The sequence below is a fragment of the Scyliorhinus torazame genome, chromosome 4, assembly GCF_047496885.1.
Source record: "Scyliorhinus torazame isolate Kashiwa2021f chromosome 4, sScyTor2.1, whole genome shotgun sequence".
Taxonomy (NCBI): domain Eukaryota; kingdom Metazoa; phylum Chordata; class Chondrichthyes; order Carcharhiniformes; family Scyliorhinidae; genus Scyliorhinus; species Scyliorhinus torazame.
In genome coordinates, this window is record NC_092710.1 from 74,715,471 (window position 1) to 74,734,763 (window position 19,293).

The window sequence follows — 19,293 nt, forward strand, 5'->3', positions numbered from 1 at the left end:
ATCTCAATGGACCCAAACCCCTTCCCATTCACTCCCACTGTACACAATCCCAATTGACCTAAACCCCTTCCCATTCACTCCCACTGAACACAATGCCAATGGACCCAAACGCCTTCCCATTCACACCCTCTTCACACAATGCCAATGGACCCAAACCCCTTCCCATTCACTCCCATTGTACACAATCCCTTTTGACCCAAAACCCTTCCCATTCACTCCCACTGTACACAATCCCAATGGACCCAATGCCCTTCCCATTCACTCCCACTGAACACAATCTCAATGTCCCAAACCCATTTACATTCACACCCATTGTACACAATCCCAATGGATCCAAACCCCTTCCCATTCACTCCCACTAATCACAATCCCAATGGAACCAAACCCCTTGCATTCACTCCCACTGGAAACAATCCCAATGGCTGCAAACCCCTTCCCATTCACTCACACTGTACACAATCCCAGTGGTTGCAAACATCTACCCATTCACTCCCACGGTACACAATCCCAGTGGTTGCAGTCCCCTTCCCATTCACTCCCACTTAACACTATCCCAATGAAATGAAATGAAAATCACTTATTATCACAAGTAGGCTTCAAATGAAGTTACTGTGAGAAGCCCCGGGACACAATCCCAATGGACCCAAACCTCTTCCCGTTCACTTCCAGAGTACACAATCCCAATGGACCCAAAGCCTTTCCCATTCACTCCCACTGTACACAATCCCAATGGACCCAAACCCCTTCCCATTCACTCCCACTGTACACAATCCCAATGGACCCAAACCCCTTCCCATTCACTCCCACTGTACACATTCCCAATAGACCCAAACATGTTCCCATTCACTCCCAATGTATACAATCACAATAGATTTAAACCCCTTCCCATTCACTCTCACTGTGCACAATCTCAATTGACCTCGAACCCCTTCCCGTTCACTCCCATTGAACACAATCCCAATGGACCCCAAACCCCTTCCCATTCACTCCCACTGATCACAATCCCAATGGATGCAAACCCCTTCCTATCTACTGCCACTATACACTATCCCAATGGATCCAAACTCTTTTGTATTCTCTCGCACTGGACACAATCCCAATGGATTCAACCCCCTTCCCGTTCACTCCCACTGTACACAAACCCAATGGACCCAAATCCCTTCCCATTCACTCCCACTGCACACAATCGCAATGGATCCAAACCCCTTCTATTAACTCCCATTGTACACAAATTCAATGGACCCAACCCCCTTCCCATTCACTCCATCTGCACACAATCCCAGTGGACCCAAAACCCTTCCCATTCACTCCCACTGTACACAATCCCAATGGACCCAATCCCCTTCCCATTCACTCGCAGAGTACATAATCCCAATGGACCCAACCCCTTCCCATTCACTCCCAGAGTACACAATCCCAATGGACCCAACACCCTTCCCATTCACTCCGTCTGTACACAATCCCAGTGGACCCAACCCCCTTCCCATTCACTCCCACTGTATGCAATCCCAATGGACCCAATCCCCTTCCCATTCACTCCCAGAGTACATAATCCCAATGGACCCAAACCCTTCCCATTCACTCCCAGAGTACACAATCCCAATGGACCCAAACCCCTTCCCATTCACTCCCACTGTTCACAATCCCAATGGATGCAAACCCCTTCCTTTTCACTGCCGCTGTACACTATCCCAATGGACACAAAATACTTCCCATTCACTCCCATAGTACACAATGCCAATGGACCCAAATCCCTTCCCATTCGGACACACGGCAATTTAGCATGGCCAATCCACCTAACCTGCACGTCTTTGGACTGTGGGATGAAACCGGAGCTCCCATGGAAACGCACGCAGACACGAGGAAAACGTGTAGACTCCGCGCAGACAGTGACCCAGCCGGGAATTAAACCTGGGACCCTGATGCTGTGAAGCCACAGTGCTAACCACTATGCTACCGTCCAACACATTCACTCCCTCTGTACACAATCCCAATGGATCAAAACCCTTTCCCACTCAATCCCACTGTGCACAATCCCAATGGATCCAAACTCCTTCCCATTCACTCCCACTGTGCAAAATCCAAATGGACAAAAACCCCTTCCCATTCACTCCCATTGTACACAATCACAATGGATCCAAACCCCTTCCCATTCACTCCCACTGTCCACAAACCCAATGGATCCAAACACTTTCCATTGACTCCCATTGTACACAATCCCAATGGATCCAACCCTCTTCCCATTCAATCCCACTGTACAGAATCCCAATGGACCCAAACCCCTTCCCATTCACTCCCACTGTACACAATCCCAATGCACCCAAACCCCTTCCCATTCACTCTCACTGTCCACAAACCCAATGGATCCAAACTCATTCCATTAACTCCCATTGTACACAATTCCAATGGACCCAACCCTCTTCCCATTCACTCCCACTGTACAGAATCCCAATGGACCCAAACCCCTTCCCATTCACTCCCACTGTACAGAATCCCAATGGACCCAAACCCCTTCCCATTCACTCCCACTGTACACAATCCCAATGCACCCAAACCCCTTCCCATTCACTCCTACTGTACACAATCCCAATGCACCCAAAACCCTTCCCATTCACCCTCACTGTACACAATCCCAATGGACCCAAACTCCTTCCCATTCACTCCCACTGTGCACAATTCCAATGGACCCAAACCCCTTCCCCTTCACTCCCACTGTACACAATCCCAATGCACCCAAACCCCTTCCCATTCACTCTCACTGTACACAATCCCAATGGACCCAAACCCCTTCCCATTCACTCCCACACTACACAATCCCAATGGACCCAAACCCCTTCCCATTCACTCCCACTGTACACAATTCCAATGGATGCAAACCCCTTCCTTTTCACTGCCACTGTACACTATCCCAATGGACCCAAACTACTTCCCATTCACTCCCAGAGTACACAATGCCAATGGACCCAAGTCCCTTCCTCTTCGGACACACGGCAATTTATCATGGCCAATCCACCTAACCTGCACGTCTTTGGACTGTGGTAGGAAACCGGAGCCCCCATGGAAACGCACGCAGACACGGGGAGAACGTGTAGACTCCGCACAGACAGTGACCCAGCCGGGAATCGAACCTGGGACGCTGGAGCTGTGAAGCCACAGTGCTAACCACTGTGCTACAGTCCGACCCATTCACTCTCACTGCGCACAAACCCAATGGATCCAAACCCCTTTCATTAACTCCCATTGCACACAATTCCAATGGACCCAAACCCCTTCCCATTCACCGCACTGTACACAATTCCAATGGACCCAAACCCCTTCCCATTCCCTCCCACTGTACACAATCCCAATGGACCCAAACTCCTTCTCATTCACTCTCACTGTCCACAAACCCAATGGATCCAAACCCCTTCCATTAACTCCCATTGTACACTATCCCAATGGACCCAAACCCCTTCCCATTCACTCCCACTGTACACAATCCCTATGCACCCAAACCCCTTCCCATTCACTCCCGGAGCACACAGTTCCAATGGACCCAAACCGTTATCCATTCACTCCCAGAGTACACAATCAAAATGGACCCAAACCCGACCCATTCACTCCCAGAGTACATAGCCCCAGTGGAACCAAACTCCTTCCCATTCACTCCCACTGTACACAATCCCAATGGACCCAACGCCTTTCCCATTCATTCCCAATGAACACATTCCCAATGGACCCAAACCCTTCCCATTGACTCCCAGAGTACATAACCCCAGTGGACCCAAACTCCTTTGCATTCACTCCCACTGTACACAATCCCAATGGACCCAGACCCTTTCCCATTCACTCCCACTGTAAACAATCCCAATGAATCCAAACCCCTTCCCATTCACTCGCACTGTACACAATCCCAATGGATCCAAACCCCTTCCCATTCAGTCCCACTGTACACAATCCCAAGGGACCCAATCCCCTTCCCATTCACGCCCACTGTACACAATCCCAATGGATCCAAACCCCTTCCCATTCACTCGCACTGTACACAATCCCAATGGATCCAAACCCCTTCCCATTCAGTCCCACTGTACACAATCCCAATGGACCCAAACCCCTTCCCATTCACTCCCACTGTACACAACCCCAATGGACCCAAACCCCTTCCCATTCACTCCCACTTTACACTAACCTGATGGACCCAAACACCTTCCCATTCACTCCAACTGTACACAGTCCCAATGGACCCAAACCCCTTCCCATTCACTCCTGCGGTACACAATCCCAATAGACCCAAACCCCTTCCCATTGACTCCCACTGTACACAATCCCAATGAATCAAAACCCCTTCCCTTTCACTCCCACTGTACACAATCCCAATGGACGCAAACCCTTTCCCATTCACTCCCATTTTACCCAATCCTGATGGACACAAACTCCTTTCCATTGACTCCCACAGTACACAATCCCAATGGAACAAAACCCCTTCCCATTCACTCCCACTGTACACAATCCCAATGGACCCAAACCCCGTCCCATTCACTCCCATTGAACACAATCCCAATGCACCCAAACCGATTCCCATTCACTCCCTGAGTACACAATCCCAATGGACCCAAACCCCTTCCCATTCACTCCCAGAGTACACAATCAAAAAGGACCCAAACCCTACCCGTTCACTCCCAGAGTACATAACCCCAGTGGACCCAAACTCCTACCCATTCACTACCATTGTACAAAATCCCAATGATCCAAACCCCTTCCCATTCACTCTCACTGTCCACAAACCCAATGGATCCAAACACCTTTGATTAACTCCCATTGTACACAATCCCAATGGACCCAAACCCCTTCCCATTGACTCCCACTGTACACAATCCCAATGAATCAAAACCCCTTCCCTTTCACTCCCACTGTACACAATCCCAATGGACCCAAACCCTTTCCCATTCACTCCCATTTTACCCAATCCTGATGGACCCAAACTCCTTTCCATTGACTACAACAGTACACAATCCCAATGGAACAAAACCCCTTCCCATTCACTCCCACTGTACACAATCCCAATGGACCCAAACCCCTTCCCATTCACTCCCATTGAACACAATCCCAATGCACCCAAACCCCTTCCCATTCACTCCCACTGTACACCATCCCAATGGATCCAAAGCCCTTCCCATTCACTCCCACTGTACACAATCCCAATGGACCCAAACCCCTTCCCATTCACTCCCACTGTTCACAATCCCAATGGAACCAAACCCCTTACCATTCACTCCCAGAGTACACAATCCCAGTTGACCCAACATCCTTCCCATTCACTCCCACTGTACACAATCCCAGTAGACCCAAACTCCTTCCCATTCACTCACAATGTACACAATCCCAATGGACCCAAACCCCTTCCCATTCACTCCCACTGTACACAACCCCAATAGACCCAAACCTGTTCCCACTCACTCCCACTGTACACAATCCCAGTAGACCCAAACTCCTTCCCATTCACTCACACTGTACACAATCCCAATGGACCCAAACCCCTTCCCATTCACTCCCACTGTACTCAATCCCAGTAGATCCAAACCCCTTCCTATTTACTCCCACTGTACACAATCCCAGTAGACCCAAACCCCTTCCCATTCACTCCCACTGTACACAATCCCAGTAGACCCAAACCCCTTCCCATTCACTCCCACTGTACACAACCCCAATAGACCCAAACCTGTTCCCACTCACTCCCACTGTACACAATCCCAGTAGACCCAAACTCCTTCCCATTCACTCCCACTGCACACAATCCCAATGGGCCCAAACCCCTTCCCATTCACTCACACTGGTCACAATCTCAATGGACCCAAACCCCTTCCCATTCACTCACATTGTACACAATCCCAATGGACCTAATGCCCTTCGCATTCACTCCCACTGTACACATTCCCAATTGACCCAAACCCCCTTCATTCACTCCCACTGTACACAATCCCAATGGACCCAAACCTCTTCCCATTCACTCCCACTGTTCACAATCCCAATGGAACCAAACCCCTTGCATTCACTCCCACAGTAAACAATCCCAATGGGTGCAAACCCCTTCCCATTCTCTCGACTGTACACTATCCCAATGAAATGAAATTAAAATCACTTATTGTCACAAGTAGATTTCAAATGAAGTTACTGTGAAAAGCACCTATTTGCCGGGACACAATCCCAATGGACCCAAACCACTTCCCATTCACTCCCAGAGTACACAATCCCAATGGACCCAAACCCCTTCCCATTCACTCCCCCTGTACACAATCCCATTAGATCCAAACCACTTCCTATTCACTCGCACTGTACACAAACCCAGTAGACCCAAACCCCTTCCTATTCAGTCCCTCTGCAGACAATCACAATGGACCCAAACCCCTTCCCATTCACTCCCACTGTACACAATCTCAATGGATCCAAACTCCTACCCATTCACTCCCACTGCACACAATCCCAATGGACACAAACCCTTTCCCATTCACTCCCACTACACACAATCTCAATGGACACAAACCCCTTCCCATTCACTCCCACTGAACACAATGCCAATGGACCCAAACCCCTTCCCATTCACTCCCATTGTACACAATCCCAATGGTTGCAAACCCCTTCACATTCACTCCCACTGTACACTATCCCAATGAAATGAAATTAAAATCACTTCTTGTCTCAAGTAGATTTCAAATGAAGTTACTGTGAAAAGCCACTAGTCGCCGGGACACAATCCCAATGGACCCAAACCACTTCCCATTCACTCCCAGAGTACACAATCCCAATGGACCCGAACCCTTTCCCATTCACTCCGACTGTACAGAATCCCAATGGACCCAAACCCCTTCCCATTCACTCCCACTGTACACAATCCCAATGGAACCAAACTCCTTCCCATTCACTCCCACTGCACACAATCCCAATGGGCCCAAACCCCTTCCCATTCACTCACACTGGACACAATCTCAATGGACCCAAACTCCTTCCCATTCACTCCCAGAGTACACAATCCCTGTGGACCCAAACTCCTTCCCATTGACTCCCACTGTACACAATCCCAATGGACGCAACCCTCATCTCATTCACTCCCACTGTACACAATCCCAATGCTCCCAAACTCCTTCCCATTCACTCCCGGAGTACACAATCCCAATGGACCCAAACCCCTTCCCATTCACTCCCACTGTACACAATCAAAATGGACCCAAACTCCTTCCCATTCACTCCCAGAGTGCACAATCCCTGTGGACCCAAACTCCTTCCCATTCACTCCCACTGTACACAATCCCAATGGACCCAAACTCCTTCCCATTCACTCCCACTGTCCAGAAACCCAATGGACCCAAACCCCTTCCCATTTACTCCCACTGCACACATTCCCAGTGGACCCAAACCCCTTCCCATTCCCTCCCACTGTACACAATCCCAGTAGACCCAAACTCCTTCCCATTCACTCACAATGTACACAATCCCAATGGACCCAAACCCCTTACCATTCACACCCACTGTACACAACCCCAGTAGACCCAAACCTGTTCCCACTCACTCCCACTGTACACAATCCCAGTGGACCCAAACTCCTTCCCATTCACTCACACTGTACACAATCCCAATGGACCCAAACCCCTTCCCATTCACTCCCACTGTACACAATCCCAGTAGACCCAAACCCCTTCCCATTCACTCCCACTGTACACAATCCCAATGGACGAAACCCCTTACCATTCACTCCCACTGTACACAATCCCAATGAATCCAAAAACCTTCCCATTCACTCCCTCTGTACACAATCCCAATGAATCCAAAACCCTTCCCATTCACTCCCAATGTAAACAATCCCAATGGACCCCGAACCCCTTCCCATTCACTCCCACTATTCACAATCCCAATGGTTGCAAACCCCTTCCTATTCACTGCCACTGTACACTATCCCAATGGATCCAAACTCTTTCCCAATCACTCACACTGTACACAATCCCAATGGACTCAACCCCCTTCCCGTTCACTCCCACTGTACACAATCCCAATGGATCCAAAACACTTCCCGTTCACTCCCACTGTGCACAATCCCAATGGACACAAACCCCATCCCATTCACTCTCAATGTAGACAACCCAAATGGAACCAAACCCCTTACCATTCACTCCCAGAGTACACAATCCCAGTTGACCCAAACTCCTTCCCATTCCCTCCCACTGTACACAATCCCAGTAGACCCAAACTCCTTCCCATTCACTCACAATGTACACAATCCCAATGGACCCAAACCCCTTCCCATTCACTCCGACTGCACACAATCCCAATGGACCCAAACACTTTCCCATTCACTCCCATTTTACCCAATCCTGATGGACCCAAACTCCTTTCCATTGACTCCCACAGTACACAATCCCAATGGACCCAAACCCCTTCCCATTCACTCCCACTGTACACAATCCCAATGGACCCAAACCCCTTCCCATTCCCTCCTAATGTACACAACCACAATAGATCCAAACACCTTCCCATTCACTCATACTGTGCACAACCCAAATAGGCCCTGAACCCCTTCCCATTCACTCCTATTGAACATAATCCCAATGGACCCCAAACCCCTTCCTATTCACTCCCACTGTACACAATCTCAATGGACCCAAATTCCTTCCCATTCACTCCCTCTGTTCACAATCGCAATGGATGCAAACCTCTTCCTATTCACTCCCACTGTACACTATCCCAATGGACACAAACTCCTTCCCATTCGGACCCACGGCAATTTAGCATGGCCTATCCACCTAACCTGCACATCTTTTGACTGTGGGAGGAAACCTGAGCGCCCGTAGAAACCCACGCAAACACGGGGATAACATGTAGACCCCGCACAGACAGTGACCCAGCAGGGAATCAAACCTGGGACCCTGATGCTGTGAAGCCACAGTGCCAACCACTACGCTACTGTCCGACCCATTCACTCCCACTGTACACAATCCCAATAGACCCAAACCGCATCCCATTCACTCCCACTGTCCACAATCCCAGTGGACCCAAACCGCATCCCATTCACTCCCACTGTACACAATCGCAATGGATCCAAACCCCTTCCCATTCACTCCCACTGTACACAATCCCAATGGACACAAACCCCTTCCCATTCACTCTCACTGTACACAATCCCAATGGACCCAAATCCCTTTTCATTCACTCCCACTGTACACAATCCCAATGAATCCAAACCCCTTCCCATTCACTCCCACTGTACACAATCCTAATGAATCCAAACCCCTTCCCATTCACTCCCACTGTACACAATCCCAGTGGACACAAACCCCTTCCCATTCACTCTCACTGTACACAATCCCAATGGAACCAAACCCCTTCCCATTCACTCCCACTGTACACAATCCCAATGGACACAAACCCCTTCCCATTCACTCTCACTGTTCACAATCCCAATGGACCCAAATCCCTTTTCATTCACTCCCACTGTACACAATCCCAATGGATCCAAACTCCTTCCCATTCACTCCCACTGCGCACAATCCCAATGGACACAAATCCCTTCCCATTCACTCTCACTGTACACAATCCCAATGGTCCCAAATCCCTTTTCATTCACTCCCACTGTCCGCAATCCCAATGGACCCAAACTCCTTCCCATTCACTCCCACTGTACAAAATCCCAATGAATCCAAACCCCTTCCCATTCACTCCCACTGTACACAATCCCAATGGATCCAAACCCCTTCCCATTCACTCCCACTGGACACAATCCCAATGGACACAAACCCCTTCCCATTCACTCTCACTGTACACAATCCCAATGGAACCACACCCCTTCCCATTCACTCCCACTGTACACAATCCCAATGGATCCAAACCCCTTCCCATTCACTCCCACTGTACACAATCCCAATGGACACAAACCCCTTCCCATTCACTCTCACTGTACACAATCCCAATGGAACCAAACCCCTTCCCATTCACTCCCACTGTACACAATCCCAATGAATCCAAACCCCTTACCATTCACTCCCACTGTACACAATCGCAATGGACACAAACCCCTTCCCATTCACTCTCACTGTACACTAACCCAATGGACACAAACCCCTTCCCATTCACACCCACTGTACACAATCCCAATGAAACCAAACCCCTTCCCATTCACTCCCACTGTACACAATCCCAATGGAACCAAACCCCTTCCCATTCACTCCCACTGTACACAATCCCAATGAATCCAAACCCCTTCCCATTCACTCCCACTGTACACAATCCCAAAGGACACAAACCCCTTCCCATTCACTCTCACTGTACACAATCCCAATGGACCCAAATCCCTTTTCATTCACTCCCACTGTACACAATCCCAATGTATCCAAACTCCTTCCCATTCACTCCCACTGTGCACAATCCCAATGGACACAAATCCCTTCTCATTCACTCTCACTGTACACAATCCCAATGGTCCCAAATCCCTTTTCATTCACTCCCACTGTCCGCAATCCCAATGGACCCAAACCCCTTCCCATTCACACCCACTGTACACAATCCCAATGAATCCAAACCCCTTCCCATTCACTCCCACTGTACACAATCCCAATGGATCCAAACCCCTTCCCATTCACTCCCACTGTACACAATCCCAATGGACCCAAACCCCTTCCCATTCACTCCCGGAGTACACAATCCCAATGGACCCCAAACCCCTTCCCATTCACTCCCATTGTACACAATCCAAATGGACCATCACCTTCGCCAAGAGAAGTCGGTGGCTGCAGGATTCCCATTTTCCTGACATGTAAGTTCTGCCTTTTCCAGACCCTCATGCCAATCTTCGGAGGATTTGCTAATGGTGACTTCTGGAACAACTAGGAGAGGAAAAGTTAAAGATTTGTCAAATCATGAAATAATGGTGTACACATACCTCTACACACGTACACCATCTACACATTTTAAGAATAGACAAATGCTCCTCCAGACTGTCCCCATCAAACACTCCCAGGCCAGGTACAGCACGGGGTTAGATACAGAGTAAAGCTCGCTCTACACTGTACCCATCAAACACTCCCAGGACAGGTACAGCACGGGGTTAGATACAGAGTAAAGCTCGCTCTACACTGTCCCCATCAAACACTCCCAGGACAGGTACAGCACGGGGTTAGATACAGAGTAAAGCTCCCTCTACACTGTCCTCATCAAACACTCCCAGGACAGGTACAGCACAGGGTTAGATACAGAGTAAAGCTCCCTCTACACTGTCCCCATCAAACACTCCCAGGACAGGTACAGCACAGGGTTAGATACAGAGTAAAGCTCCCTCTACACTGTCGCCATCAAACACTCCCAGGACAGGTACAGCACGGGGTTAGATACAGAGTAAAGCTCCCTCCACACTGTCCCCATCAAACACTCCCAGGACAGGTACAACACGGGGTTAGATACAGAGTAAAGCTCCCTCTACACTGTCCCCATCAAACACTCCCAGGACAGGAACAGCACGGGGTTAGATACAGAGTAAAGCTCCCTCTACACTGTCCCCATCAAACACTCCCAGGACAGGTACAGCACGGGGTTAGATAGAGAGTAAAGCTCCCTCTCCACTGTCCCCATCAAACACTCCCAGGACAGGAACAGCACGGGGTTAGATACCGAGTAAAGCTCCCACTACACTGTCCCCATCAAACACTCCCAGGACAGGTACAGCACGGGGTTAGATACAGAGTAAAGCTCCCTCTACACTGTCCCCATCAAACAGTCCCAGGCCAGGTACAGCACGGGGTTAGATACAGAGTAAAGCTCCCTCTACGCTGTCCCCATCAAACACTCCCAGGACAGGTACAGCACGGGGTTAGATACAGAGTAAAGCTCCCTCTACACTGTCCCCATCAAACACTCCCAGGACAGGTACAGCACGGGGTTAGATACAGAGTAACGCTCCCTCTACACTGTCTCCATCAAACCCTCCCAGGACAGGAACAGCACGGGGTTTGATACAGAGTAAAGCCCCCTCTACACTGTGCCCATCAAACACTCCCAGGACAGGTACAGCACGGGGTTAGATACAGACTAAAGCCCCCTCTACACTGTCCCCATCAAACACTCCCAGGACAGGTACAGCACGGGGTTAGATACAGAGTAAAGCTCCCTCTGCACTGTCCCCATCAAACACTCCCAGAACAGGTACAGCACGGGGTTAGACACAGAGTAACGCTCGCTCTACACTGTCCCATCAAACACTCCCAGGACAGGTACAGCACGGGGTTAGATACTGAGTGAAGCTCCCTCTACACTGTCCCATCAAACACTCCCAGGACAGGTACAGCACGGGGTTAGATACAGAGTAAAGCTCCCTCTACACTGTCCCCATCAAACACTCCCAGGACAGGGACAGCACGGGGTTAGATACAGAGTAAAGCTCCCTCTACACTGTCCCCATCAAACACTCCCAGGACAGGTACAGCACGGGGTTAGATACAGAGTAAAGCTCCCTCTACACTGTCCCCATCAAACACTCCCAGGACAGGTACAGCACGGGGTTAGATACAGAGTAAAGCTCCCTCTACACTGTCCCCATCAAACACTCCCAGGACAGGTGCAGCACGGGGTTAGACACAGAGTAACGCTCCCTCTACACTGTCTCCATCAAACCCTCCCAGGACAGGAACAGCACGGGGTTTGATACAGAGTAAAGCCCCCTCTACACTGTGCCCATCAAACACTCCCAGGACAGGTACAGCACGGGGTTAGATACAGACTAAAGCCCCCTCTACACTGTCCCCATCAAACACTCCCAGGACAGGTACAGCACGGGGTTAGATACAGAGTAAAGCTCCCTCTACACTGTCCCCATCAAACACTCCCAGGACAGGTACAGCACGGGGTTAGACACAGAGTAACGCTCCCTCTACACTGTCTCCATCAAACCCTCCCAGGACAGGAACAGCACGGGGTTTGATACAGAGTAAAGCCCCCTCTATACTGTGCCCATCAAACACTCCCAGGACAGGTACAGCACGGGGTTAGATACAGACTAAAGCCCCCTCTACACTGTCCCCATCAAACACTCCCAGGACAGGTACAGCACGGGGTTAGATACAGAGTAAAGCTCCCTCTGCACTGTCCCCATCAAACACTCCCAGGACAGGTACAGCACGGGGTTAGATACAGAGTAAAGCCCCCTCTACACTGTCCCCATCAAACACCCCCAGGACCTGTACAGCACGGGGTTAGATACAGAGTAAAGCTCCCTCTACACTGTCTCCATCAAACACTCCCAGGACAGGTACATCACAGGGTTAGATACAGAGTAAAGCTCCCTCTACACTGTCCCCATCAAACACTCCCAGGACAGGTACAGCACAGGGTTAGATACAGAGTAAAGCTCCCTCTACACTGTCCCCATCAAACACTCCCAGGACAGGTACAGCACGGGGTTAGATACAGAGTAAAGCCCCTCTGCCCGGGCCCCGCGGTACTCACAGTACACGGTGAGTTGGTGTTCAAGGCGGGCTGGCTTCGCGAAGGTGGAGTGGTTGACCAGGCACGAGATTTTGTGACCCTCCATCGCTCTGACTGGGTCCAGGTAATAATGGCTGACGGTCGTCGACGTGTCATCTTCATTCTCGGTCGGTTTCTCTTCATGTTCGCCCATCACCTCCGACTCCCAACTGATGGTTGCCGGCGGTGAACTGCTCTTCGCAATGCAGGTAGCAGCTAATGCCCGTCTGTCACCCTCCAGCAAGTCCCGCTCGCCAGGCACGATGGAGGTCTTTGGGGGCACTGTGTGAGAGATGGATAGGGAGTGAGGGAGGGGAGGGTTAGACAGCAGTGAGGGTGAGGGGGGGCGCAGAAAGGAATAAGGGGGAGAGTGGGAGGAGTGGGCGGATGTCAGAGGAGTGAGAAGAGAGAGGGATGCGGAAAGGCAGAGGGTGACAGAGGGAGGGAAAGAGAGGAGAGGGAGAGGAAGAGTGAGGATTTGAGAGGAGGTGGTGAGAGAGTGTGGGAGAGAGGAGAGGGAGGCACACCAGGAGAGAGAGAGCGGGAGTGAGATAGAAGAGGGAGCGAGAGCGAAGAATGAGTGAAGGGGAAAGAGTGGTGGAAGAGGGAAGAAAGATGGGTGGAAGTTGGATGAGGAGAAAGAAAAAAGGAGTGCAGGAGAGAGGGAGGGAGAGAGGGAGGGAAAGAGGGATGGATGGAAGGGGGGAGATAAGAAAGGGAGAGAGAGAGGTTGGTGGGAAAGATGGGGAGAGAGTTTGTGAGTGAGAGAGGGAGGAAAGAAAAAGAATGGAGAGGGAGGGAGAGAGATAGTGAGAGTGGGTAGAAAGGGAGAGAGGAGGGAGAGCAGGCAAGGGAGAAAAAGGGAATGGGGAGGGAAGGAAGGAGGAGAAAGAGAGGAGCGAACCCAGTCAAAAGTGAGAGAGGGAGGAATTGAGCAATCAAGATGGATAGAATGGGGAGAGAGGGGTGGAGGTGAGAACAAGTGGGAGATTTGGAGAGGGGGGGAAGAAGAATGGGCAAAAGAAAGGAGAGATGGAGAGAGAAAATGCAGGGGAGAGGGAAGGTGGAAAAACAAGGCGAGAGGGGTAAAGAGAGAGGAAGGGAAGGGAGATGGGGAAAGAGAAAAATGGACCGAGGGTGTGAAGAGTGGGTTGAGGGAGGGAGGGAGAAAGGGAAAGTGGGGTGAGGGAAGGAGAGCGAGACACAAGGGAACATATTGAGCATGGGAATGAGCAACAATATTAAGTCAATGGTAAAACAATTTCATGACAAGGGAGCAGTGGACTTGAGTTAATGTGTGTAGCCTGGGATCTCTCTCCTTATGAGCAGCGAAGATGAAGGGTGGGTTTAATACAGGTGTTCAAAATCACTGAGGGCTTCATGGAAACTGGTGGCAGAGAGGGCCAGTAACCAGTGGGCCCGGATTTAAGAAAATTGGCACGTGATCGGATTTCATACAGCGGCCTCTCGATTAACCAATTGCTGAGAGTTCAGGTTCCCTGGTGGGCACAGATATCTTGTCTCATTGCATTGCCCTGTAGTTCTGGTGGTTGCAATAAAGATCGAGGTCTGCCCATCTGCCGATGCCAAGGCTGTCCCTGTCTGCTCACCGCTCTGCCGCTTCATCGTTGGTACGTGCGGTTGATGACCTTCCTGCCTCCAGGAATACATTCACCTTCATCGAACCGGAGAGCAGACTCCATCACCGCCACCCTCCACCCCTCCCTTAACCGCACGCACAGTCGGGGCCTTGCCCATTCCGGAAGCGCATTGTCTCAGCAAATGTAATTTTTGCTCGATCTGGACGTGGCGAAAGCTCGCGAGAGAGAGCTGCCATCTTGGACGATGATAGCGTGGCTCAGGGAACCTGCTGATGTCTCCCCTGGCGACAGCTGCACTTCAAAGGCCCCTGCTGTTCCACTGAGCATTGGCAACGAGAGTCACTGGCAACACGATCGCCGCTTCCAGAACGATGGGACGTGGCGTCCAGGAATTGGGAACTCTCCGCTTCCGCGGTTACGTGCCGGCCCCCCGCGGAGCTTGTGTGGTCCTTTATGACCCCAAAAAGATCGGCCTGAACCCCCTCGACGATTGATGGCGGTCTAGCACAGACGCCGAGTGAAACTCCCGCCTCCTGCGCTAAAAGCGGCCGGAGAATGTCCGGTCCCGGGCCGCGCGGGCGCACAGCGGACGACCTGCCGCGGTCATGGCGTACAACACGGTGGCGGCCATGCACGGACTCGACCCGTCATCCGCCGAAATTGGGGTTGGCGCCGGTTTGAAGCCAACGAGGAATCCCTCCCAGAGCTTATCCCTATCTGCTCAGCGGTCTGCCGCTTCGCGTTGTTACGTGCGGTTGATGACGCTCCCCTCTGCCCAGAGACCATCACAACTTTTGAGGGCCTGGTCATTGAGAGTTTTCATGGCGAGGTCCTTGCAGGCACGACCACTGGTGGCCAATCCGACTGGCCAAGCCCCAAGAGCTGCTTGCTGATTCCAACACCCATTTGTCTCGCTCTCACCCCTCCTCTGGCCCATGTAGAGAGAGCGCGGTGAACCCATGAACTTCTGAGGCCCAATGACAATCGTCCTGGGGGAGTTCATCGAGGTGGTCCGACCTGACATCTGCAGCTCAACCATCCCTGATTCCTGCCAGATTCAAACCACCCAACCCTTGGCCTCCGCGACATCAGTTCACTCAGGGATCCAAACAGTCACTTGTGGCAGCTCGGAACTGGAGTGCTGCCGGGGAAAAAAAAAAAAGAGATATGCTGTCAAAGATTTTCAACTTGCACTCATCAGCCCACAACTGCAAGAACACCAAATGTAAAATAAAACTGCATGGGAAGAGAGTGCGGATCAATTGGCAAGCGGACTCTGATGCGGTCTCTATGGTAACGCCTCAATCAGAGTCCACTTGCCAATCAATCAGCATTCTCTTCACGTGCAGTGTACATTACTGTGACCCGTACATTTGGTATTCTTTGTGGATGTGCCCTGATAGGTGCAAGGCGGAAAGCTTCAGCCGCATGTCTCCGTTTTGGGCAATATTTTGCCGAGGGTCGCTGACAGGAAGTGCATCGCGAGCCTCTTCCTCGAGCCTCAGGCCCGGTTATCGCAATGAACATTTTGTTCAGATGTGACTTAGCATCACCTCCCCCACCCCCCCCCCCCCCCTCCCCCCCCACCATTCCCAGGTTGCAACAGCAAGAGGGCTGGAAACCCTGGGGGGGCCAACGTCAACCGCGCGACCCCGCGCCGAAAGGGTCACCTCTCTCAGCGTGCCAGAGACAAGCCTCGGCCCTGAAGACGTGAGGATCATTGTGGAGTACCTCAGCCCCGCCATTTCTCGTGACAGAGTCAGGGTGCGGGGAGGGGGGGGGTTGATTTGCCACAGCGCCCGGCAGTGTTGGCCGCGACAGTCACAGCCACAATTATGCTCATGCCAGACGTTGACTCAAGTCGACAAAGATTGTGCACTGGAAACACGCTATCACCGCAGACCTGACCTAACCAACACATTTTATCAGATTCCATTGGCACAATCTCCCCTCTCAGAGTTAATTCGGGACAGGGCAATAACTGTTGGTTTAGTTGGTGACGACCACGTCGCACGAACGAATCATTTAGGCACAAAGCACCACGGAACGGTGACGCCCTACAGACGCATTCGATCTGCCGATGGTATGCATGAACCTGAAACTGCCCTTGAGGGATTGGCAGGCCTTCGAGTGGAGGGTGCAGTCAGCAAAATAACAGTCCCGCAAGAGGCCTTCGCAACTGCCCGAGACCTGCCCGACGCGCACCGTCGCCCGTGCCTACCGTCCCTCCGGCTGCCTCACCTGTCCTCGGGGGGACGAGGGGAATGGTCTGGGGCCGGAAGACGCCGCTCAAGGATCCCACCGGGTGGGAGGGGCGGTAAAATTCCGCCCCGTGGCTATTCCGGGTGGCGCTGGGTTAGTAATCCAGAGCAATGCTCGAGGTGCCGGAGTTTGAATCCCACCGCGGCAGATTGCGAAATATTAATAAAAAGCTGGAATTAAAAGCCTAATGATGACCATGAAATCATTGTTGATTGTTGTAAATGCCCTTCCGGGGAGGGAAATCTGCCACCCTTACCTGGTCAGGCCTACTTGTGACTCCAGACCCACAGCAGTCTGGTTGACTCCTGTCCGCTCTCTGAAGTGGCCGAGCAAGACCTCACGGGCAATGAGAGATGGGCATGAAACGTTGGCTCGGCCATTGAAGCCCATCCCTCAAAGATACTGCTGTGAATTCTCCACCAGTCCCCGTGTCACCGCCTTCCTCTCTGCAGTCAGTCAGTGGGTGGCACTGTAGCACAGTGGTTAGCACAGTTGCTTCACAGCGTTGGTCGCAAAGGTCAGTCAGCGTGGGTCGCAAAGGTCGGTCAGCGTGGGTCGCAAAGGTCAGTCAGCGTGGGTCGCAAAGGTCGGTCAGCGTGGGTCGCAAAGGTCGCAAAGGTCAGTCAGCGTGGGTCGCAAAGGTCAGTCAGCGTGGGTCGCAAAGGTCAGTCAGCGCGGGTCGCAAAGGTCTGTCAGCGCGGGTCGCAAAGGTCGGTCAGCATGGGTCGCAAAGGTCGGTCAGCGTTGGTCGCAAAGGTCAGTCAGCATGGGTCGCAAAGGTCAGTCAGCGCGGGTCGCAAAGGTAAGTCAGCGTGGGTCGCAAAGGTCAGTCAGCGCGGGTCGCAAAGGTAAGTCAGCGTGGGTCGCAAAGGTCAGTCAGCGCGGGTCGCAAAGGTCAGTCAGCGCGGGTCGCAAAGGTAAGTCAGCGCGGGTCGCAAAGGTAAGTCAGCGTGGGTCGCAAAGGTCAGTCAGCGCGGGTCGCAAAGGTAAGTCAGCGTGGGTCGCAAAGGTCAGTCAGCGTGGGTCGCAAAGGTAAGTCAGCGTGGGTCGCAAAGGTCAGTCAGCGCGGGTCGCAAAGGTAAGTCAGCGTGGGTCGCAAAGGTCAGTCAGCGCGGGTCGCAAAGGTCTGTCAGCGTGGGTCGCAAAGGTCGGTCAGCATGGGTCGCAAAGTTCAGTCAGTGCGGGTCACAAAGGTCAGTCAGCGTGGGTCGCAAAGGTCAGTCAGCGCGGGTCGCAAAGGTCAGTCAGCGCGGGTCGCAAAGGTCTGTCAGCGTGGGTCGCAAAGGTCGGTCAGCGTGGGTCGCAAAGGTCAGTCAGCGTGGGTCGCAAAGGTCAGTCAACATGGGTCGCAAAGGTCGGTCAGCGCGGGTCGCAAAGGTCAGTCAGCGCGGGTCGCAAAGGTCTGTCAGCGTGGGTCGCAAAGGTCGGTCAGCATGGGTCGCAAAGGTCGGTCAGCGTTGGTCGCAAAGGTCAGTCAGCGTGGGTCGCAAAGGTCAGTCAGCGTGGGTCGCAAAGGTCGGTCAGCGTGGGTCGCAAAGGTCAGTCAGCGTGGGTCGCAAAGGTCGGTCAGCGTGGGTCGCAAAGGTCGGTCAGCGTGGGTCGCAACGGTCAGTCAGCGTGGGTCGCAAAGGTCAGTCAGTGCGGGTCACAAAGGTCAGTCAGCATGGGTCGCAAAGGTCGGTCAGCGTTGGTCGCAAAGGTCAGTCAGCACGGGTCGCAAAGGTCAGTCAGCGCGGGTCGCAAAGGTCGGTCAGCGTGGGTCGCAAAGGTCAGTCAGCGCGGGTCGCAAAGGTCAGTCAGCGTGGGTCGCAAAGGTCAGTCAGCGCGGGTCGCAAAGGTCGGTCAGCATGGGTCGCAAAGGTCAGTCAGCGTGGGTCGCAAAGGTCTGTCAGCGCGGGTCGCAAAGGTCGGTCAGCATGGGTCGCAAAGGTCGGTCAGCGTTGGTCGCAAAGGT

At 52.1% G+C, this 19,293-nt stretch overlaps 1 protein-coding gene across 1 annotated transcript in view; it reads right to left on the reverse strand.

Annotated features, from left to right (window-relative positions):
* Window positions 1-19,293, reverse strand: part of LOC140410305 (nectin-4-like) — a 149,536-nt gene that overhangs the window by 83,339 nt on the left and 46,904 nt on the right. Inside the window, exons 3-4 of the mRNA XM_072498286.1 lie at window positions 13,459-13,758; window positions 10,730-10,847 (exon numbers count right to left, since the gene is read on the reverse strand). Coding sequence (XP_072354387.1) covers window positions 10,730-10,847; window positions 13,459-13,758 — 418 coding nt within the window. The remainder of the gene's footprint in view (window positions 1-10,729; window positions 10,848-13,458; window positions 13,759-19,293) is intronic.